The sequence below is a fragment of the Temnothorax longispinosus genome, chromosome 7 (assembly GCF_030848805.1).
Source record: "Temnothorax longispinosus isolate EJ_2023e chromosome 7, Tlon_JGU_v1, whole genome shotgun sequence".
Taxonomy (NCBI): Eukaryota; Metazoa; Arthropoda; class Insecta; order Hymenoptera; family Formicidae; genus Temnothorax; species Temnothorax longispinosus.
The window spans coordinates 20,823,996-20,846,815 of NC_092364.1; the positions used below are offsets into that span (position 1 = coordinate 20,823,996).

At 43.9% G+C, this 22,820-nt stretch overlaps 1 protein-coding gene across 4 annotated transcripts in view; it reads left to right on the forward strand.

The window, feature by feature from the left end:
- LOC139815726 (uncharacterized) overlaps positions 1-22,722 on the forward strand; it is a 118,667-nt gene extending 95,945 nt beyond the window's left edge. For 3 of the 4 annotated variants that reach the window (XM_071782822.1, XM_071782824.1, XM_071782825.1), the window contains one exon: positions 18,801-22,722. In XM_071782822.1, the coding sequence (XP_071638923.1) occupies positions 18,801-19,094 (294 nt within the window). In that variant the 3' untranslated portion in view covers positions 19,095-22,722. Of the gene's footprint in view, positions 1-1,210; positions 1,324-18,800 lie in introns of those variants that run through there. The other variant, XM_071782826.1, reaches the window with a different exon arrangement.
- The last annotated feature ends 98 nt before the right edge of the window (positions 22,723-22,820 follow it).

The window sequence follows — 22,820 nt, forward strand, 5'->3', positions numbered from 1 at the left end:
ACTAGTTATGTATTACAATCTTATTTTGTTAATCGTCTCCCGTAGCGCATGCCTCACGAAGCACGCGAATGTATGATTATTGAAACTCCATTTTTCTCGAAACGCTTGTTGGCGTTTTGTTTCTATAACATTGGCTGTATGTAGCAATTTATAAGAAAAACGATATCTGATTCATTTAACCGACAACTCTTCCCGAAGCTCTCTAAGAGAAGAGAACGAAGAAGAAATTCATCAGATAATAAATCATAATTTGTTTCGCATAATTAATGGGGCAAGGATTAAGTTGGTTTGTCGTGGAGAAAGAAGAATGTAATGTCAGCGATAAAGTAGCTGCCGCGAGAGAACGTGCTTCGAAATCATCGAATTAACAGTCGAGTATGTTAAGTAATGCGACGATACAATCGCGACTCGTAAAACTAATGGTGAGTTCGGGTCGGCGAGCGGCCGAGGCGCGGGGAAGCGAAACTGATTTACTTGGGGCACGCGGCAACCGCTTTAATTCCTGCTCCGATGGAGCTATTATTGTCTCTGATTAATCGAGATGTCTGCGCGATTGTTGCGGATGATTGTGCTACGGATAAGACAAACGTCACGCTGAAAACGTGAGGGACATGCCCGCCGCGCACTGTCGATATCGACCTGGTCTTGCGGTAATTGTTCCTTAAACGCCCAGAGGACAATTGTAAAACAAAAAAATCACGTTTGAAAAAGAGAACAGGAAGAGACGTTACGTTCCCTGGTACAATGACGAGTGACGTGTCGCGGAATTGTCCAACACTTGGAGAGTAGCATTCTTTCGATGGAATTCTTTGTAGAATGCTTCGATTTGAATCGTACTTGAACAAACGAATATCGAGGATGCAATGCCGGGACATTCCTGACCTGGCAGGGTTTATATTGCATTAACCGTTCGATAGTTCAATCTTTTCTTTAGTCATGCAGAGAAAATTTGTCCTAGAATCTGTAATCGATTCTCTTTATTTTCTGCCGTTGTAATCTGCATACTTTGTTTTTTAGGACTACGGAAAAATGCACGTCTCCCGCTTAAAGTTATTTAACTATGTAATTTTTAACTATATAGTTAAAAATAAGTATTTTTATAATAATATACATTTTTAATTAATTTCTTGTTAGGAAACTTTATAGACATGATAATACGAATAATATTATGCTATTTTTATCTAATGAGTGTCTTTCTTGTCTGTTTCAGGTAAGCGTTCTTTCATAACCATCACCAATATCACCGTCCAATTTTAATTACAAAACATGTCGTTGGTCTCCAAAAGGTATTTAAGATATTAATAATTAGAAACGGGTCTTTTTTAACGAGAGAAATATACATGAGAGTGAATAGTAATTCATTAAGATAAACGATTGCAGTTTTTCTTTATGTGGAAAGGCAAGATCTCTTACAAAGTATAAAATCCAAATGAAATCCATGTGAAATGCATTTGCATTAATCAGAATAGAATAAACGAGGTTTTAATTATGCTTAAAAGCTTACAAGAGCTTAATTAACGTTGTAAATATTATAATTATTCCGTTATCTTCTAATTGCGAACAAACTCGGCCTTCATAACTCTATTCAATTGCATTTACATTGATAGAGATCATTAGTGCTGCTATTGATACACTTAATTAACGCAGAGTGACGGTAAGCACATTGAACGTATAAGATAGAATCTCACATTAATGACCTGCGTCGACAGATCGCAGGAGAGAGTTTCCGCGCAATAAAACGCTTTTCAAGTTCGTGAATCGCGCGATTTAAGATTTAATCAATAACGTTATAATTATCCGTTCGCTCAAGGCTTAATGAAAGTACGGCGACGGATATACTTCTCGTCCCTTTTTTCGCGTCGTAAAAACTAATAATCGAAGTCATTAGTTTGCACGTATGTGTGTGATCTTGTGTCTGGCGTTGATTTATTGTCACGATTCGTGGAACGCGCGTTCAACAGAAATTCAAACGTGACAACTAAGAATTAGCGGCGGTTTCACGCCGTAATGCGCGAAAATTCTCAAAGAACATCTTTAATCGAGCTCCGGGAGGAATGTAAATCGTTCAGAGTAGCGGAGGAAGAAAAGCCTCGCGTCGGAGACTTGAACGGGATAACCTTTGGCACCGCCTACTTTTGCCGCTAGTGCAAAAATTAACGATGAAAGAAGCATCTGAATACGTCCGCGCCGCGATAATGAAACAGTTCCATAGAGGCGGCGATAAAAACGCGTAATCGAAGAAATGTTCCGCTCTTCGGGGGGGATCATCTCTCGTATAGCGCGCGAGAGATAGTCGACGGAGATAAGGGAACATTGGCATCCCATGCTCGCGTGTCCGCCCATGTTCCATAGTGATTCACCTATCGCCTACTTTTCGGCTTCAACAACGCGAATAATGCATTTATGACGAAAAGAATTAGTGATCATAGTCCCCGGGAAGGTGGGAAAGCCGATAAAATACACGCCGAGATAAGACGAGGCGGGCAGAAATCTGAAAGAGGTACAAGCGGGAATAAGAGATCGGCGCAAAAAGAATGTCATACTGTCGAATAAATAACGGCACGCCTTTTCGTTATCGCGCGATATTCACCGGCGTACACGCGTGAAGGATGATCGACCGCCGTCATTTATATCGATTCGAACAGGGCTGCGAGAGGAGGTAGTTAGTAATCTAAATACACGAGAGCCCCACGTCTTATCGCCAACGACGCGGTGCTTAATTATGCGCATTAGCACGATCGTTACTCCTTCATCATTATGGTGTAGGTTCGTGTATACAAAATCATACGACCAGGATCGATATATCGTTAACAAGATTGTAGCGCATGTTCCGACAGTGTAACGCAATAATCCGCTGTAAACGTGCGACGGGATAGAGAAACTTTAGTAAATTTTAGTAAATTGTAGCCATGAACCGCTAATTCGTCTAAATAAAAAAGATTTGCTCGTTACTTGTTGGAAGCGAGAGACTTGGAGCTTGGAGTAACTCGTGCAAAACGAACGAGATGTGAAAGAATTTAAATGAATTATTAAAATACGCATTTTGTGATAACGTGTTGTTGCAGTATACATAAATAAAATTCCTTGCGCAATAATTAATCGCTTTGTAATTCTGTCGTCGCGTTTGTGATAGATCGCGACGACCGGAGAAACTGAAATGGGCTAGCCGGCGCGTTTTCCGCGCGCGTTGACGCAAGATAAATGTCACGTCGCCGCCGCGCCGCGCGGAGTTTACTTTCGTTGATTCTCACGCTAGGTAGAAGAAGGCAAGCGAGCATCGTTGCAATGATTCGCGGGTCTTAACCTCAATTCCGAGAGTCATCGTTAAAATTGTACCATAAAAGCGAGAGCCCGAGGGGGCGAGGAGGTCAATACGGTTTACCGTGGATGTGCACCGTCCGAGAAATCGCGCGGAGGCCGCTGCCGCCGCCGCGCCGTCGTCGTGTTCGCGTTGTCTGTTGCACAATACGGGTTCTCGTTTAGCCGCGCAATCGAAAATATTGCTGCTCTCGTCACGTCGGTCGATCGCGACCGATAATTAACCATATATCGTCCGGGCCGATCAAGAGCTATTCTTGTTGTCGGTGTTCCACTTTTCGCTCTGATTTCTAGCGAGTGATCGTGCTGCAAACGCTTGTTGTAGTCCATTCCTATATACGTTCATCGTTACTAAATTACCATTGATTTGTCTTAAGTACCAATCAAATCTCACTTATCAGCTCTATTGTGAAAATTTCGTAATATCGATACTTGTGTAATTTATTTGACAGCCATAAATGAGTAGTAATCTAGATATGAAAAGAATGTATTACATTCTTTTTATATTTATATGTATATTACTACTTATTTAAATATATATGCATTTGTGCGCAATTCTTTAAACGTCATAATAAAAATTAATATAATTTGAGTTTAAATTAGGTAGTTTCGCGAGTGCTTCCGCGAGAAAAATTGTACGAATGTGATAAAGACAGATACAAGTAACATCCGCGTGGAAACGTACACGCGTCTCTGAAATCGCTTCATTTATTTTGCCGCGAGTGCTCGGACGACATTACTGTAAATTCAGAAAGAGCAGCATACTCGAAATAATTACGGCCGATATATTTCGCCGAGGCAAGGTTCCCTTATCTTAATTACCCGTCGTGCCCCGTTCGCCGTAAACGGTCTCTCGCTAACCCTCGCCGTGAGGTTTTAAGCCTGTTGCCGGCGCGCGTTGCGGCGCTGTAAATTCGTGGGGGCTCGCTTGCGTGCCCTTTACGGGCCCGCGCGCGTCCGAGTTTTAACGTCCACGGCACCGCCGCGTCGCGGTCCGCGGACATGATTGCATTTGCATTATACATGCCGCGGCTCGCGTACACAGATTTATCTGACCCTGGGGTTTATTTATCTGGAGTTATGGCAAACACACACCACTGACCGGCCCGAAGCCCAGCCAATAACGTATGGTAATGGACGGGCCCGATTGACTTTTTTCCTTTCCCTCGCTCTCTCCCTTCCGCTCTTCTCTTCCGTCCCTCTCCCTCTCTTTCTCGTCGCGATCGTCTAATGCTCTTATTGCAGCTGGGAATCGCGGCCTATCACAACACGAACGATCCGTGAACCCTCGACCCCTTATGTTCTCCACCTTCTACCTTCCTCTAATACCGTGATCTCTCCTCTTCTTTCCTCGTCCGCTGTTTTCTCCGGTATTTCTGCACGCGCGCGCGTGTGTGTTTACTAGTCCCCCGAACTCTTTCGAAAGTCTCCTCGATCAAAATTGATCTACAGCATCATCGATAACTCTCTGAACTGCGGATATTCTGCGGCAAGCTATCTGATGATGCATCTCTCGGATTAATAAATTGGTATTACTTTTTCTTTAATCGACGAACTTTAATTCTAATCGTTTTTTAAGCTTCTTTCTTTTATTATTTTATCTCATAATTTTGAAATTCTCTTTCGTTGTTTACGCGAGGAGATTAAATTGGATTGGCGGAAGAGGTTACCAGGAGGAGAGCAAAGTTCTCTTCAGAGAGAACACAACGCGAAACCGCAGACTTCGCCTGCATTCCGCGGTTTAGGAATGTACGGATGATCGCGCCACAAACTGAAGCGCGGCACTGAAAGTACCTGTTTGAGTTTAAGCCACTGCTGTCGGCTACCGGATAATTCACTGCAAGTATAGGGAGACGCGTCTTAAGGTATCATGACATACCAGTGGATTCGTCTGTGTGTTTATAGACTTCTGACTAGAAGATAAATGAGAGAGTTTGTAAAACCCGATAAATCAGAATCGATAATGGTAAGAGAGATCACAATCAATGGGGATTGGAAATGAAAATTTACAGTTATCGATATCGATCTGTTTCAGCTGAGATCGGTACAGCGATCGATAGACATACCGAGTATATTTTATTAACCCAGATATAGAACGGCGTAACTACGTATTATCAACCGTTTCTTGTTGACCGTTCGTCTCAGTCTTGATCGAGCTTCCGATCGAGCCGTTCGCCGCGGTGATTGTTCGGACAATTACATACGAGACAGCTGAGCGATTTACCGCTTTATCATTTCTCAGCCTACCTTCCTGTTCTACGCGACCTCGCGCGAAGAGCGCGCGAGCGCTCTTTCGTACCTTCGACGTCGCTGCCATTAACGGCGCGATGTCGCGTAGGCCTTTATTACCCGCGAAATGACGATTCGCTTGGGGAAAAGGGCAGCTGTCTCATTACCGTGACGTATGCCGCTTTGTTGAAGGAACCGATACTCGACGAGCAGCCTGTGGGCGCATCATTGTCGTCTAATGAATCTTCTATACGAACGCGATGATGAATCTCCTATACAAAACACGCACGATGATGGTTTGCAGCACCGTGCGCGTAAACAAAAATGATTTTATCCTTACAATCATGTATTTAAATTTATTTGCTACATTGTGTTATGTAAACATTGTTATACAGCCGTGTAAAAATCCAACTAGAATAAAAAAAAGTAGAACCGCAATTTTGCACATTTCGCTGGATGCCATTGACGCGAGGTAAATAAGCTTCTCGCCGTTTAAAAGTTTTCATTACCAAGCGCATTTGTTTCTCATTTACATTCGTGAGCGAAGACACGAGTAAAAACGTAGTACAATGCGGTATCACTTTCGAAACACGGTACAACGCGGAATAATGGACTAAACGCTAACACCTCTCCGACGGCGGTGATGAATGCGCCGTGACTTCTCGCTGCGACTTCTCATGCGGTCCCTGAGAGCCCGTGTTTGTTCGCGAAAGAGAAGAGGGTGCCACGGCCGATGTTCGCGACGGCACAACCGGCGCTTTACACGAATTCGCGTGTAAAGTATTTCGCAGGATCGGGGAACGGGACAGCTGCGCGCCGCGCGGCGCCGCGGCCTAGCCGTAGCGCTGGAGGCTGACGTAACGACTTGCTCCCACATATACGTTCATACATCACGCGCGCGACAGAGAGAGAGAGAGACCCGCAGTCGAGAAATGAATACATAAACCCACCTTTCCAATCCTTCGCGCGCGCAAGCCGAGACACGCCGAGCCGAGCCGTGCCACCGAAGTGAGATATTAACTGTCCAATCGGTATCGCGCTTCACGCTAGATCGAACGCGAACCTCGCGATCGGAGAGCGTTTTCTTCATCGCGAACGAGAACCGGCCGCTCGATCGGCTACCGAGAAGATTGTTTTGGTCGTCGATAGAGCACGACTCAGCTGACGAATTGAACCGCGTATCTTTCCGGTTCGTTGTCTGAATCGGATCTCGCGTCTCTTCTCGAAAATCCTACCGCGATATTTCTGTGACAACATACCTATACCATATCTCGTAAGTTACCACAACGCGGTTTCAAAAATCTCGGGAGTCACAAATTTTAAATCCAGTTGCCTCATTTCAAGATAACTGTAATTAAGAAAATTTCTCTCTCTGTTTAATTGTAACTACAGTCTGAAGAAAGAAATAGCGAATTACTAAGTACGAACTGTTTTACTCGAGCTCATTGGCATGTGGATTTCTTCTTTAATAATTGAAATATCCCAACACCTGTAGAAATGGATATAAATTTATATTGGTTCTTCTCGTCCACACGCACGTGTGTGTCCATTATATTCGCCTTGCTCCGTGACATTTTCCCTCGACGTGGCGCCCGCCGCCACCCACGCCACGAAATGTCACTCGCTGAAAAAGACGTGATCGATGCTGCTCAGTGCTCGTTCCTCTCGTTTCAGTTCTTATAAAGTTCTTATACGGCGTCTACGAAAGTGCGCGCGCTTGACGCTGGTGAATGCCTGTCAAAAGGATGAAAGGAGTACCGGTACACCTAATGTTACCGCACTCGCGACGTTAATGAAAGAATGGTATTTCCAGCCGGCTCGTCTTGTCTCTTTGTGAGGCAATTAGGAGCGTTATGCACCGCATACTTTCGCGGCTTATTCATAGCGCAATTGCAATAGTCACGAAGTTCTTGCGGTATTGCCTAACGCTACTCGAATATAAATTTCAAGGAGGAAAAAAAGTGCGAGGGACTTACGGCGCGGAAAAGAATAATTTTCTTTTTTTTTTCTTCCTCACGAAGCTACTTCGTAGATTTTAACGCGATCGCGATCGGGCTAATCGAGCTTGGCGCACGTACATATATGCGGCGTCTATACTTATTATAATTCACAACAGGCGAGCCGTTCCCTGCAGGAAGTATACACGCGACTCAAAGAAAGCGTGTGTTTGACGTCAGTGAATGCTTGTCACGGGATGAAAGGGATGAATACTGGTATCCCTATAAATCGCCGTGGCTACAACGTTAGACGATAGAGGGGAATTTTACTTAGCGTATATCTCTCACCGCAGGATATACCGGATAACATCGTATTAGGCTCAATTTCGCCATTCAGCAAAAAGCATACACGTGTCACAGATCAAAATATTTGCTTTCAAATGCGATCGAAACTAAAGCAACCAAATGCGAAACGTCAAACCGTGCACGATAATTCAGTTCCACATTAAATATGTCTTCGTAGCACATTTATATCTGACAAATAAATTCGATTCAGTAAGAGGGAGAGATTTCACTTGGAGATTTCACTTAAATTCGATCTTCCTTTTAGCTCTCGAGCCTCTGAACTCGATGCACGAACGCATCGTCGCATCTAGAGGGATCGGAATCAGCATATCAATATCTCGATACGTCGAGCGTAACCGCGAGAGAAGCGGGACGATAAAAAGACCGAAACGGCGGCTATCGCGACTCCTCCACGCTTCGCCGAATATCTTAATTCCGGAATACCCGTCGCGGCAGTTTCTTTAAAATGCTGCTGGTGCTTCGAGCGAACGTCGGGCATTTGCATAATCTTAACAGGCATTTGCGAGAGGTATGCGCCGGTTTTATACGGGCGATATGCCGATGGCACCGCGCGATAGCGCGCAAGCGGTCGATCGGATATCGGACGGGGGAAGGGGGGGCCATTCACTTACGCACCGGTCGCGACCGGTCGCGAAGACGAGAAATTTAATCGGGGCGACGAAATAATGACAACTTGCCGGAGTAAGAGGAGAAAGCCGCGCGATGGTATTCAGCGACGGACGCTCTTTTCCCTCCGCCACCATGACCCATCGCGTGTCAAATTATTACGTATCGTACGCGTAATGAGCATGTGGCACTAATGGCGTAATAGAGGTATTGATGTTTTCACCTTTGACGTCTCCTCGGATATCTTACTTGATGTTTCTTATTTTATTGGTCGTTCTATTAATTAACGAACGACAGTTATATACAGTTAGCACGATAGCCAGTATTGAATTAAACTCTGGACATAAACTGATTTACAAATTTCCTATCTGAAAATGCTAGAGAAATCTACTACCAGTCTATTTGTAGACATCAAGAAATATTTTAACCCTTGATTTTCAAAGTTCAACTAGGTTGTTTTAAGGTTCTTTCATAGGCATATTATGTCGGCGGTTATCGCAAATTTCTTATCCTCGCTAAACATTCAAATTCGCGAAAGATCCAAGATCGTGACATTTGTTCGCTGACAAGCGCTGATGAAAGAGGAAGTTTCTTTTGGTCGCGAGCATATTTCTTGAAGTTCTAACGTGTCCGACCTTTACAAAAATTCGTCATTATCCTCGTGGCGCGACTTATCATCCCGTGGACCCGTCGAATGCGCAATACCGCGTGGCGGGGGCGAGGAAACCCGTACGTTTCTTCTGGTGGCGAACAGCGTGTAACACGTGGCAGTATCTTGTATCGGGGCCGTGGTCCCCCGCTGGTAACCGCGGTGTTTTCCCCTATGCACGACCGCTGCCATTCGCTGCGAATGGCAGTGGTGGCCACGCCGAAGCCGAGCGGGGACACACCGAGGACGTCGTGGGGGCCTTACCGTGAGCTTCCCCTCGTACCCTCGTCTCGTGGCGTGCCTACGAGAGTAGATTTCCTGCAGATAACTCTCGGCCGCGTGGAAGTCCACCGTAGGCGCGCCCACCTTCATGTGTGTGTAATAATGCGGAAAATGTCGGGGTATTTTTGAGATTACGTAATGGAAATTCGCAATAAAAACAGCATAAAAATAAAAGTTCCAGGGAGACAGTCTCTTCAAATAACATTTATTTATATTTGGGATCTTTTATTCTTTTTTTTATACATTGTAAGTTTCGAGATTTAATATAGTAATTTTGATATTTCTTGTATCGATGGACATCGAAAAATGTTTCATCGCATCAGCAGATAGTCGTTGCACGTACATACGGATGTATCGTGCGCGCCTGATACTCGGGTTCACGCGAGGCCATTGCAAGGTTACCTCGCGAAGATATTTCCTCCCCACTTTCTCTATTTTGAACGCTCCGGTGCACTCTTGAAACTGTTCACTTGGTGTGCTGTAAGATCGCTATAGGTCTAAGAACTCATTGAAGCTCGTATTATTTACGTACGTAAGAGTTTTCATGTAAACAGCCGAGATATCCTAAACAGTAGCTATTTCTCCGTTATAATTGTGATATAAATTGATAACATGATCAATCGTACCACTTTAACGGTGCGTGATATGTCTGAATAATCGCTCACAACTCCCGAAATCGTGTTATTCTTAAAATTAAAATGCTGATTTCTGATAAAGTCTAAAATACAAGGCAAATCTGTCGAGATAAGAGAAATGGCTAACGCACCATGCGGGATACATACATAAATAAGACATCAAGACGATCATTTGTTTACCGAACTCACATAAATTTGACGACGAGTTTTGTCCCATGCCATCGGGCGTGAAAAATATATGTATGGAATTAAATTAAGAGATTTGGCTAATGGGCGGGATGTATCTGTCAGTGAATTAACTGTTTTTAACAATCCGTATTTATCTTATAATAAAGATAAGATATAATGTTATTTGAAATCGAATTTTGTAGCTATTACTTGCAGATTGCTTTATGATCCGCACTAATCAATTTTAATGTATTTATATGATACAACAAAATGGATTACAGATTAATTAATTGCTATGTATAATTCTCATATTCCAACGTAGTATCTCCCAGTTGGTATTATCTGTTTATTTTTTGCTTTTTTATTTTGCGGTAACGTAAAAATTAATTTATTTAGTAATCAAAATCGCGAATAAATCAACTTCTTGATGGGCTTAGCAATACATTTCCATTTACACATTGGCCGCAGCAAGCAGAAGTAAGAAGGCCCTGGCCCTTCGTATATTCTCGATATTAATTGCAAGCATGCCGAATCGGATGGATTTATCGGCGCCGCTTTATCGCGAGCGGTGCACTAATAGCAAGTTACCTGTGAAAAGGGACTTAGTGTGCCGCGGACAGGAATTTATCAGAAGTGTAGCCAATAACAGAAAGCGGTTGTGGGCAACGTACGGAGGCGGCAATTTGTACGCTGTCGATAATAATGTATAATCATCAACGTAATCCTTTTCTCGAACACGATATTTCTCGCTTCGTAGAAGTGAGATTGGTGTCGTAATGTAAGAAGAAATGGAAAGACATCTAGCTACTTTTTCAAAACCATAAACCGTAATATACGATGATAACTCGAGAATGCTGTACGGCATCACAGTTTCAGAATTGCAGCTCACGCAATTTAGAAAAGCCATTTCTCCATTGACTAATCGTTCGTACAGCTTTTTATTATTGTACTATACGTGAGCGCACACGCACGTACGCGCATACGCACGTATCCGCTTGACCCTGAACTTTCTAAGCTAATTTGAATTCTTGGCTCGTGTTCGTAGGTGTGCTCGGACCTCTCGTAACGACCTCGCCTCGTTACTTCCGGTGAAAACTCGCGATTCGCACGCGACTCGAGAAAGTCGAATCTATCCTATTATAAGGTGGAAAATCGCACAATGGGGCTAGATGTCATTTTCTAAAATGTGAAAACCATGAGATTCTTGGCTTTGTTATTTGCAATACTGAATGGCATAATGTTGTTGTTTCGTTCCTCTTCGTAATACTGACCGAGGCATGAGAATTTTGGAATAACCTGAGGCCTCACACGTTCCGAGAAATCTCCGAGACGGCCCACGCGAACGGAATAAATTCCTGTCGAAGTAGTCTCGATCGCGAGCGGAACAATCGGAGAAAGTATCGCGTATACGGTTGCAAAAAAAAAGGTACACGCGAAAGGTCGGTTCGATAACGAGATCGTGATACCACATTATGCAGTGCGGTCGCGTGGAGCATTGATATCACCAGACACTTTCTCTACGAGTGACAATCGTTAAATCGCGCCTTATTTTCAACGTATTCATACAGTGAATAGTTACAGTTAATCAATATATTTTTTATGATTAATTTGATTTCATGTTTCTATCTCAAAGCCACATTGATTAGGAAACGGAGCGAAACTAATTAAAAAATTTCAGCGAAAATTATACATTGTTACAGAACGACGGTCGAGTTGTTGCCGAACCGTTATCACGAGACCTGCACGCAAAATCTCGCGTTCCAGGGCAGGGCCAAGCACATTGCTCATACGCGCATCGAATTTTCTTAATCGTCTTTTCCGCGCGGCCAACGCGCCAAGTAGGATGGCGCCGTTTCGGATCGTCCTCGTTATCCCCTCTTGATTTTCATCGCGGAAACGTCACCGCTCGCATCGGGGCGAGCTGGCCCCGAGTCGTTCTGTTCCACCTCGTTCCAGCTCGCTCGTTCCCTGGGATTCGCGCGAGGGAGGGTTCCGGGGGGAGGACGGGCGGCATAAAGACGAGCACCGTGGCCGTGAACGTGGCTTCATTACCGGGAAACCTGTTAGTTATGCTAATATCGTCTTACAAACCCTTCATTATCGTTGATGAGCAATTAATACGCCTGCCTGGTCCCCTCGCTTGGCAGTGCTAATGCACTCTGAATGTCTCTCAATTACACGGCGACGTTGCCCGCGAAGCCGATCGAGATTAACGCTCGAGATCCGCTTTTCCCCTGCTTTCTTTCTCTTTTTCTTTTTCTCCTTATCCCGTCCATGCGCCTCTGTATTGTCCAACGACGGTGACTCCGACATACATCTTTAATCGTACGTTTCATGAATTCAATGAATTTCGATGCAGCCTGGGACAGGATGATACATTTTGCTCGCGTGATAAATGCGATCGAACATTAAACGTTGAAATTGACGACAGCAACGAGGAGAAAATTCGCGCGAGAAACACAAGGCGCCGATGTACGAGGTCATGCAATAAAATGGGTGTGGTTGGCGTTATTGCACAAGTGCCTCGATACGGTAAAGTGGAGAAAAGGGCACACTTGTTGCAGCCAGGAGCAAATTCAACGAATTCAAGAGAGGGACAATCGCAAGATCTTTTAGCGATTTGGCAATGCATGCGTCTATAATTCGCAAGGGATCGTCAAGCGAACCGTGCGATACTAAAAGAAAGAGACGTCGCATTTCGGGTGCGCGCGAAGCAGAAACGGAGAAGAGACACGGCCAGCGATACTCTCTGGAATCGGAGCGAATTGAAGGCGTGACGTAGGTACCCGGCGCATCCGCGAAGACGAAGAAGGAAGGAAGAAAACGCCGCAGAGGAGGAACGAGGACGTGAGGCGCGATGGTCGGAGGGAGCCGCGCAACGGGGGGATGTTGATCTGGTTAGGTCGGTGCCAGCGAACGCGCCGGTCGCGTCGGTTAGGCTGACCGGTCGCCGTCGGCACGCCGCGCCGACCGGCCTGGCGCGGCCAGGCCGCGCTGGCGAGAGAGGCGCGCGACGACCTCGACAGGGCGTGGCGGGTCACCGTACAGTGGCGCAGAATGTCGGACGGGTTTTCTCCGGATCCTCGGCGCACGACTTTCGAAGACTCTATTATCCTTCATGCGCAATTAATAACACTATTCTACTGCGGCTCCTTGTCGAAATATTCCGAGTTAAATCGAAGAAAAAGCAGAGTAGTACGTTTATTCTAGAAATAAAAAATTTGTTTTATTTCTGGAACAGGTTTTATTATTAAATGATTAAGTAGCATTCACATTTTATATTAAATAATTAAAAAGACTTATAATTGAGTAGAATTATGCTAATGTAATAATACATAATTATATACAATACTCTATGCAGAGTTGTATATTAAAAATCGTACATTTTAATTTTGTAGATATATGTATATTTATTCTATTTTATTACGTTATATTTTTACAATTCAAAAATATTATATATATGGTAATCTTTTTCTCTCTTTATCTCTTTTACTTTCTCGTGTATAAAATCTTTGCCGATCATACTTCTGCTGCACGATCTTCCAACTACAGACGTGAACGGATTATGTAATGTATGTATATAACACCAGTCGATCCATGAACGTGTTCATCGCGGGAGACAATGTTCACGCTTGTTGATCCATTACGGCGTGTCGGTGCGGCGCGAATCGCCGATTCTTACGCGCGCACCTTGTTGGTACACCGGCGGCATCGCCCTTTCTCACGAGGTCGCGCGGTGGAACGAAAACACGCGTGTGGAATTTCTAGCGCGAGCCCGCCGACGCAAATTCTCAACCTCGGGGTTCGTCCCCGTGTAGAATTCAGCGCGCGATTGCAGGCGGCGCGCGGCAACGCGCTCTGCCCTTCGCGCGAGCGCCGCTCTCCCATATAAGGGATCTCGAGAGCGAGCAACAACAGCCTGGGGATCTCCTTCGGTAGCGGCCAACAAAAGTTGCAGCGCGCTCGCTTTTATTGGTTAACGCTTCATTCCCCGTGCGACGGCTCGCCGCGGTCGCTCGGCATTCATTCGGCAGCAATGCAACGTAATGTTACGCCGGCGATGCGTAGGTGAGATACACGTGTAACGTATAATCCAACGCGTTAAAAGAATGGTGGGTTAGAGTTGAAACACAATGCGGTATACGGTATTGTTTCCGCAGGATCGTACAAAGGGAGGCGATGAGTAGACTGGAACAATAGCAACTACCAATCTGGTCCTAATTGTTAGCTGATTGTGAGCTTCTATTTCATGGGAGGAGGCAACGTCTCCCGATAAAAATCCTGCTTTTAATTTAAACGATAATTAACGCTGATTAAACAAAGAACTTGGTTTACTAAACCAGTCCTTGTTGCGGAACAACGTTCTTGAAAAATACATGTATTCGTAAAAGGAGTTGCGATAATTAGGAAAGGCAGTAACGTAAAAGTCATCCGCAGATGTTAGTTGCATATGCGACAGGACCGTTTGAAGTTATCCTGAAACGTCGCTTATATCTGCCTGCCATTTCGTAACACGACAGGTGTAATAATGACTGAGATAGTCAGAAGTAGCCATGAAACGGACGCGACTTTTAATGGCAGAGAACTGTTAGAAGCTTGTCTTAGAGTGGTGTTACGCGGTAACTTTACGCCGTTGAATAATTAAAAGAAAAAAGAAACATTTTATGCGCCATAAATATTGTTTCGCCGTGACGCTATCGACGGGCGGCTTTTAAGAAATTTAAGGTTTCGTCCGCAAACGTCGTTGAAAATTGATTTATGCATGATTCATCGTGCAACGCATATATGCGCTAGTGCCGACCTGTGTCAGCTTAATCGATAAATTAACAGCTGCGGAGATAAATGTGAGCCAAACAGGTGTAACAGATGTTACCTCAATATCTAGTGCTCCAGTTTATTATAATTCTATTGCTCGAACTTTCGAACCACGAATGATCTCTTTTACCGGTTAATTGAAAGACTACTAGGATTGCAATTTAAAATTACTATAATTGTTACAACTTGCTATAATTAAGCTAGGGCCTAATTGCAGAGGCCTGATTTCGGGTCACTAATTCTTGTATTGCCTTCTACACCTGTGCCTCAGATAAAAAAAAAGAATTCGACGATCGCCCGAGCGTCCAAGAACGAATTCTTTGAACTCACTGCGTGTAGTTTAACGTGACGTGGTTCCGACTGAGTGATCTCTTAAGGTTATAACCGCGAGATTCCTCAGGTCGAGGATTCGAGCTCGGCAAGAAAGGAGCCGTTATTTTTCGAGGATTCTCCGTCTTTTCCCAGGTCACGGTCGGATGCAACCTCGCGGATATTCCTGGCGAAGTCTCTTTATCTCGAGACGAACTGGCATTCGCTTGCGACAAATTTATGTCGTTTACCGTAGACAGCATGCTTTTCTAAGCTTATCTGCAGTGCGGTCATTCAAATTAACATGCAAAATTAAAGATTAAAATAATTAAGAAAGTATTATTGATCGTGATTATGGCGTACGTAAGTTACTAAGCAGTACTGCGGTTTCTAATGCGTTATCTACATTCACTTAAATGAATAGAAGATTTTATTATATGTTATGGATACAGCAGAGGGGCCCACGAGCCGCGATTTTAGCGAGGGGGCACGAGACGCACAATAAATATCGCAAATCGCAACGCGCATTTATATCGTTACACGAACGTTTCCTATATGTTCGCCAATTTAAATTCCGCTTAACGCGCATCTTGGCCCGCGGGCATATCTGATAAGTCTACGCGCATAATTTAAGAAGAGGGCAGTCCTCCCCCATTCCCCCTCGCGTTCACGAGACGCAGTGATGCGCGAATAATTTAATAACACATGCTCCTGGAGCCGGAGCGCATCTTCGCGAGCTCCGTACCATTGCACGTCGGCGCACGACGAGTACGCGAGGGGGACCTAACATCGTGTTTGTGGAAGGTATAATTGATGCAGGACCAGCCGGGAGATCGCGTTTGCCCTTAAGAGTTTGGAACTGGGTGGAGAAAATATAGGTTGTCTTCGTTACCCGGCCTTTGGTGCGCGCCCGGTCGCCCGCGGTGCAACACGAGGATGATATATTCGCTGCAACTGCAGCTGCGCCGTGCCGCGCCGCATCGCGCGAGTCGAACGGCCATGCCGCCTCGGTCGTTTCGTGAGATTTCAAAACTGTCTGCTCCATGCTACCTCGCGAAAACAATGAGGCATCTTCCTCGTCAAGCTGTAGGTGGACACGTTTTTTAATGCAACTAGTACCAAAGTCATGTCGAATTTATAAGTCAACTTTGTTCTCCCTTTGGAATGTGAAATCAATAAGGGTCGATTCAGACACAGCCGTGCCGTATCCGGACCGTATCCGTATCGTTAACATTAGACAAGGATGAAGACACATTAGACAAGGATGGAGACAATAGAAATCCTTGTCTAATGTTTCTGTCCGTGATACGGTACGGGTACGGCACGGCTGTGTCTGAATCGACCTTAAGTTGTCAAATAAGACGCTCAGAAGAAGCTATCTTTTTATAATATATAATTTGATTGTGAATCGAATTTACAATGCGTATTCAAATAATTTCATAACAATTTGGATTACAATTGTACAAGATTATGTACGTGGGTCAAAAGAATTGAGCGCGTGATGTGAGTATAGCGTGATGGACGAACGGAAATGTGGAATTACTCTTTCTCTTAATAACTAGTTTCCAGTAACGTTTCGAAGGGGAATCCGAGATTTTTCTGCGCCGGACAAAGACGGTCGTACGTAGCTCAGTTTCACGGCGTGAACAGTTTCTTGCGCGCGTCGTGTGAATGACTTAAACTAATTAGCGTTTTGCGCGAGGCGACCGTGAAGAGGCGGCTTTTCTCGCGCGTGGCTGACTCTTCGTACTCCGTACCGTTAGAACCGCGAATGCATCGAGAATCCGAAACAGTGTCGGGCCTATTTACCGTAATCAATGATTATGCGTTTTACTGTCGGCGATTATGCGAGCCTCATTGTTACCGCGAGATCTCCCTGGACTCGCGCCTAGCAATATAGATTCCCTGTTGCGCGATGAATTCCCTTGATATTTCTTCGCGCGATGCGCACGTAGATAAATCGTAGATTAGAAGTCGCTTGGCGAAACGGTCAGCGAGCACCTACATTCAGCCCAGCGGCATGAATGCAACACCTGTTAGATTCCAAGTTCACGACGCGTATTATTGCTAGTTGAACGATGATCAGTAAAAATAAGTTACTTAAAAGGAAACAATTAGTTGTGTGTGAAATTAGTACAATTCAATAATACAATTATACGAAACTCTGTGTAAACTTAATTTACTTAAAGCTTGATTAATCCAATTTTGCATATTGTTTAGGCTTAGCTTAAAGGATTTAAAAGATGAATCCTTCACTTACAATACATCCAATATTATTGAAATCGATCGTCGTACAGTACGAAAGCACAAAGATCGACAGGCGCTTCCTTCGGTGACAAATAACCTTCGCACTTACGAGTACCCTCCGAAAGCCGGCCAATTAGACGCTATCTGTGCGAGAGGAAGGAGAGAGAAAGACAAGGAGGGAGAGAGAGAGAGAGAGAAAGAAAAGAGACCTGAATGCCCAGCGGCATGAATGCACGGCCTCGATCTCCGCGTCGATCCCGATCCCCCTCCTTCAACGAGGGAGCCCGACATGCGCGAAGGAAGGAGACCGGTCTGCCGTTGCGTGTGCGGCTCGCATTACGGCGCTGAATATTTCATTCATAAGCGGGCCCGAGCAATTACCGTATTCCACGAACGTGTGGTGCGCGCAAGGGACGTCCGCGATCGCGCTTACGTACACGCGCGTACCGCACGCTGCACCCCGCGGTCGTTGCAGCTGCAATTACGCGAGGCGCGGCCCCCCCAGCGCCAGTGAATGAAACACATCCGCGCTCCTATGCCTTTTTTCATCTCCTTCTCTTTTTCCTCTCTTTGCCCCCTTCCGTTTCGCGTTCCGCCTTCGCGGCCGTCTTCCTTCGCTCCTTTTCTTCCTCTTCTCCGATTTCCTCCCGACAGGCGGACCAATATTGACTTTTTGCACGCCGACAGAAATAGCGATCCCGCGCCTTCCCCATCCGATCGTGTCTCGCGTGAGACGAATTCGCGGGATTCCGCGCGACAGCGAGGTCGCAGCTGCCGCGAGGGAACGATCCTCGGCCGCGATTCGAGCCGGTCGGAGGTCGACGGTACATGCGTACGTGTCCCGCTCCGCACGTGGAGGTATGCGTCGGGGACCGAGAAATATACAAAAGAGTAGCGTTAACGAACGGGCGTTCCGCACAACCAGAGTTTTAGATGCCGCGAATTACAATAATATCCGTGTCTCCACTAGCTCTTTGCTTACAAATTAACGATCATGAAATAAAGACTCGAAGATATCATTGACAAAAAATTAACATTTATAATTAGCATATCATTATAGTAGAGCGCTATTGATATTTCTAATATAAATCTTCGGTATATATATTAGGAAACATAATTTTTTTACCCAACAGTTTTCGACTCTGCGCTCGCAGGATAATTTAAAAGAGACCAACGAAAATTATTTCGCTCGTCGCAGAGCGTATCGCTAATAACACGCTGTCACATTTCTGCTTGCAGAATTTCCGGGAGCATCGTATAGACGGTGCGGCACTGCCGCTACTCTCGGAGAACCACCTGACAGGCACGATGGGCATGAAGCTCGGTCCAGCCTTGAAGCTGCGCGTGATGTTGGCTCGGAAACTCGGTGCCTGCACGGTATGCTTGCACTGTGCCCACTGTCACCAAACGCCGCTACCGGCGTTGAGCGCAGCGGCCGCGGCGGTGACGCAACAGCAACAGCAACAACAGCAGCAGCAGCAGCAACAACAGCAACAGACGCCGAGTCGGCGACCCAGCAGCACAGGGAACTGACAAACAATGGCGGAGACTCCCCTATTGAGGTCCGAGACAGCACCGGTCAGCGTGACCCTGGCGCCATCGTCTCCGGACCCGAACCGGGCCCTCAGGATAGAACGGCGCGTACCCCGCCCGGTACGCAAGCCGGAAGTCGTCTTCAAAAAGCCTATCAAGCAGTGACACGCGAACGGCGTGCTCAATCGGAAGAAGACGATTTCGTATATCATGGAGACTCCGCCATGTTGTCAGTAATTAAGCACCCGGAAGAACTTTTAGAGATAGAAACTCAGACCGAGAGAGTTTTAGCCGAGATTGGACTGCAAGATATGAAAGAGAGAGAGAAAAAGAGTGAGAGGGAGGGTTCGATTAACGTAGCGCGCATAGCATATAGAGCGTTGAATACTCGAGAATGGAAATATTTTTGAGTATTCGATCCTTGATTTCCATCGATCATCAGGATAATCTAAAGCCTAAACTGTAGAGACCTGAAGTACTGTATTTTAGCGAAACTGCAAGCTTCGACTGTATCGGCGTATTACGTAGAACTTAGACGCAGCATGACGAAGGTATGTTAATTAATAATTGCCCGGACATGAATGAAACTGAAGATTAAAGGATTGAGACAAACTCAGCTTCATTTTCGATTGCTTACTGAACGAGCGATATTTGGATAGAGAAACGGAGAAATATTTTTGAAAATTCTATATGTATAGCAATGATAGAGTGAAACCGTTGAATAGTTACAAGCGCGTGGAAAAACGGTCGGAGAAAGAATTTTAGCTGAATCACGATAGTGTACATACATTGCTGCGAGAATAGATCTACGTATGATAATTGAAGAATTAGTCAACTAACGATTTTTGCACTTGAATGTGTATTTATTTTATTTAAAACTATATTCTGATAAATATATTAGATAATTTGGCTAAAGATTTAATCTTTATTTGCACCTAGGAAATTGTATCAAATTCAATAGAAGTCACAATCAACGGATAAAGGAATGATGAATATTAATTTCCTTTCGTATTTAAATAACAGAAATAATATCCATACAAAAATATGACGGCGTAGATCTATGTGGGGATTTGTAAAAATATAGGTAATTTTAAAACTTGTTATGATCTCTATGGATTCAGTACTTAAATAGTATATTTTGCACTGTGAGAAATAGAAAATTAGGAATGCATGTTGAACGAATAACATACATTGTTCACATTGCGTAATATACGATTATCTTCCATCTTCCATCGATGACAAATATATCAGGGATACATTTTTGTTTAAATTATTTATTTAAATATTTTATTAAACAAATATTAAATATAAATTTCCGCTATCGAAGTCTATAAATAAGCAATTTTTGTTTTTTATTTTTTCTATACTAACATGTTTAAAAACTTTTCTAAAATGTTTGGTAAACTAAAAAATAGAAAAGGTACTTTCTCTCAAAATTACGTTGATCATTAAAATGGAATTAATATATTTGATTTTCTTTTTGAAGGCGAGAAACTAATAGATAATAAATCAAACGAGTGCCTATCTTCGTAAAGTCTTCCAAGACGACGTTGTCGAGTGATCGTTCGGATAAATTTCCGATGCGTGATGGGACATTATATATTATTTTTTATTACATGAGATCATCTTGATTGTCGATCGACAACTTTCTCGAACGGCCGAACTCGTATTTTTGTACGTCATGCGAAAAGTCGACGAAATGAGGAACCACTAACTCGATGTCGAAAAAGAGGAAGAAAAAAAAATAAAGAGAGGAGGTGTGCGTGAGAGGTACCCGTATATGTGTACATATGTCGGAACGATTGCAATTACGTGCGAGTGTGTGAAGCGCAAGTAATAGATATATTAAAAGAATACGATCTATATATGTATACATAATCAGCGAGAAGAATTACGTGCAATAACAATAAATATACGTTTCGACGCGATAACTTTTAACTACCGTAGGAGATACGTACTTGCTCAAATCGTTGTTTCTTTTATATATTTTAACGAAGTTTTTTATATGGATGAGAATTATTGCGATAAATATACTAAATTATATTTTTGCTAATGTGCTCTATGTGCAGGAATAAGAATCCACGTGCGAGCACACACATACACGAAAGGGAAAAACATACACATACACAGAGACATCGACACGCGCGATACATGGACGCGACGACGACAGTTTCACGCGCGACGGACCCGTGTAGCTCTTTAGGAATTGTACATTACAGCGCGCCTCTTTTATTTTGTGTCCCCCTTAATCTACAAGATTCATGCGACGTCAAACGTTTATTTATTTAGAGATGTAGTACCCGTTTTGCCTTATTGTATTCACGTAACGATTAGGATGTAAATGGTGGTAGGGCGACGACGTCACACTGCGCTTACATGTACCATTCGCGGAAGAAAATTTGCGTGGCAAACGAATCGGTTCGTAAGATGAGCAGTATTTTTTAGATTTACACACACAGACAGACACACAAGACACGCATATACAAACATTTGTCTGAATTTACTGCAGACCATATAAACTTATAATTGTATATACATATACACATGATGCCTAAACAGCACGTTCCCACACGTGCGCCCGCGCTCCCGAGTTTGCGTTTCGCTGAAGAGAAAGAAAAAAAGAAGACGCGAAAATACTAGAAACTGCAGCATTTCGAAATTTATCCAAGTGTGTTCTATTTAATCAGTAAGACCGATCAGAAGTCGCGGTGAAAGAAGGAAATTCCTTCGTATTTCCTGCGGCTGATTACACAAGCCCGTTACTACTCGTAGTACAAAATTATCAATGGTAATTAGACGCTGTAATCGCACGCGATATTACACTTGCTTCTACCTTACGCGCCGCGGAATTGTAATTGTAGGTTGAGATTTGTTTACGTGCCTATTATTTATAATTAGCGATTACGCTAACTTTCGACATACATATGTATATATGATAATGACGTAACGAAACATTTCTTCTCGTTTGACGTATTTAACAGACGCGCAACGCTCATTCGGCAACTTCTTCTTATTTCGAACAAACGACATCACTTTTTTTCTGTCGTATGACGAACTCGGGCGCGCTAACACTAATCGAGTTAGCGGCTTTTACTTAAACAAGACCACTGTACATAACGCTTAAGCATTTATTTATGTCGTGCTTCTACAAATACCCCGTAGTATTTTATTTAGTATGTTAGTCGCGAGATTCACGCTGTTAATGCGTAATTACGAGCGTTACGCATTAATCATTTCGTGCAGCATGTTCGTTCGATAAGGAAATAAGAACGGACGGGAGGAAGGAGTTAGAGCGATAAATGTGCTGACAGATTCTTTCAGCGAAGGATAATTTAACCGCACACATGGATTAGAAAGAGAAAACACACCGACGATAAGGCAATTTTTTGTGATATTTCAAGATTTTCTATCCATCCTTCGGTATATCTCACTTCCTCAAAACCGATCGATTTTACGGTATGTGTCCACCCCATCTCACCCGATCTCCCTTCGACTTTTTTGTTTTTCCATCGCGAGTCTGTCGTGTATTACTTACGAATAACTGTCATATCATGTATAGTAGAAATTAATGGTGAAAAGAGGAAAAACAGTACATTGTTTCTGTTAAAATAAACATTGTTGAAAAATAGCAGGTGTATTCCACTTAATTTTACCGATATATTCTCACAAACATTGTGTTGCGTAATTATGGGATCTTCTTTGATAGCAAATATGAGTCAATCGAAA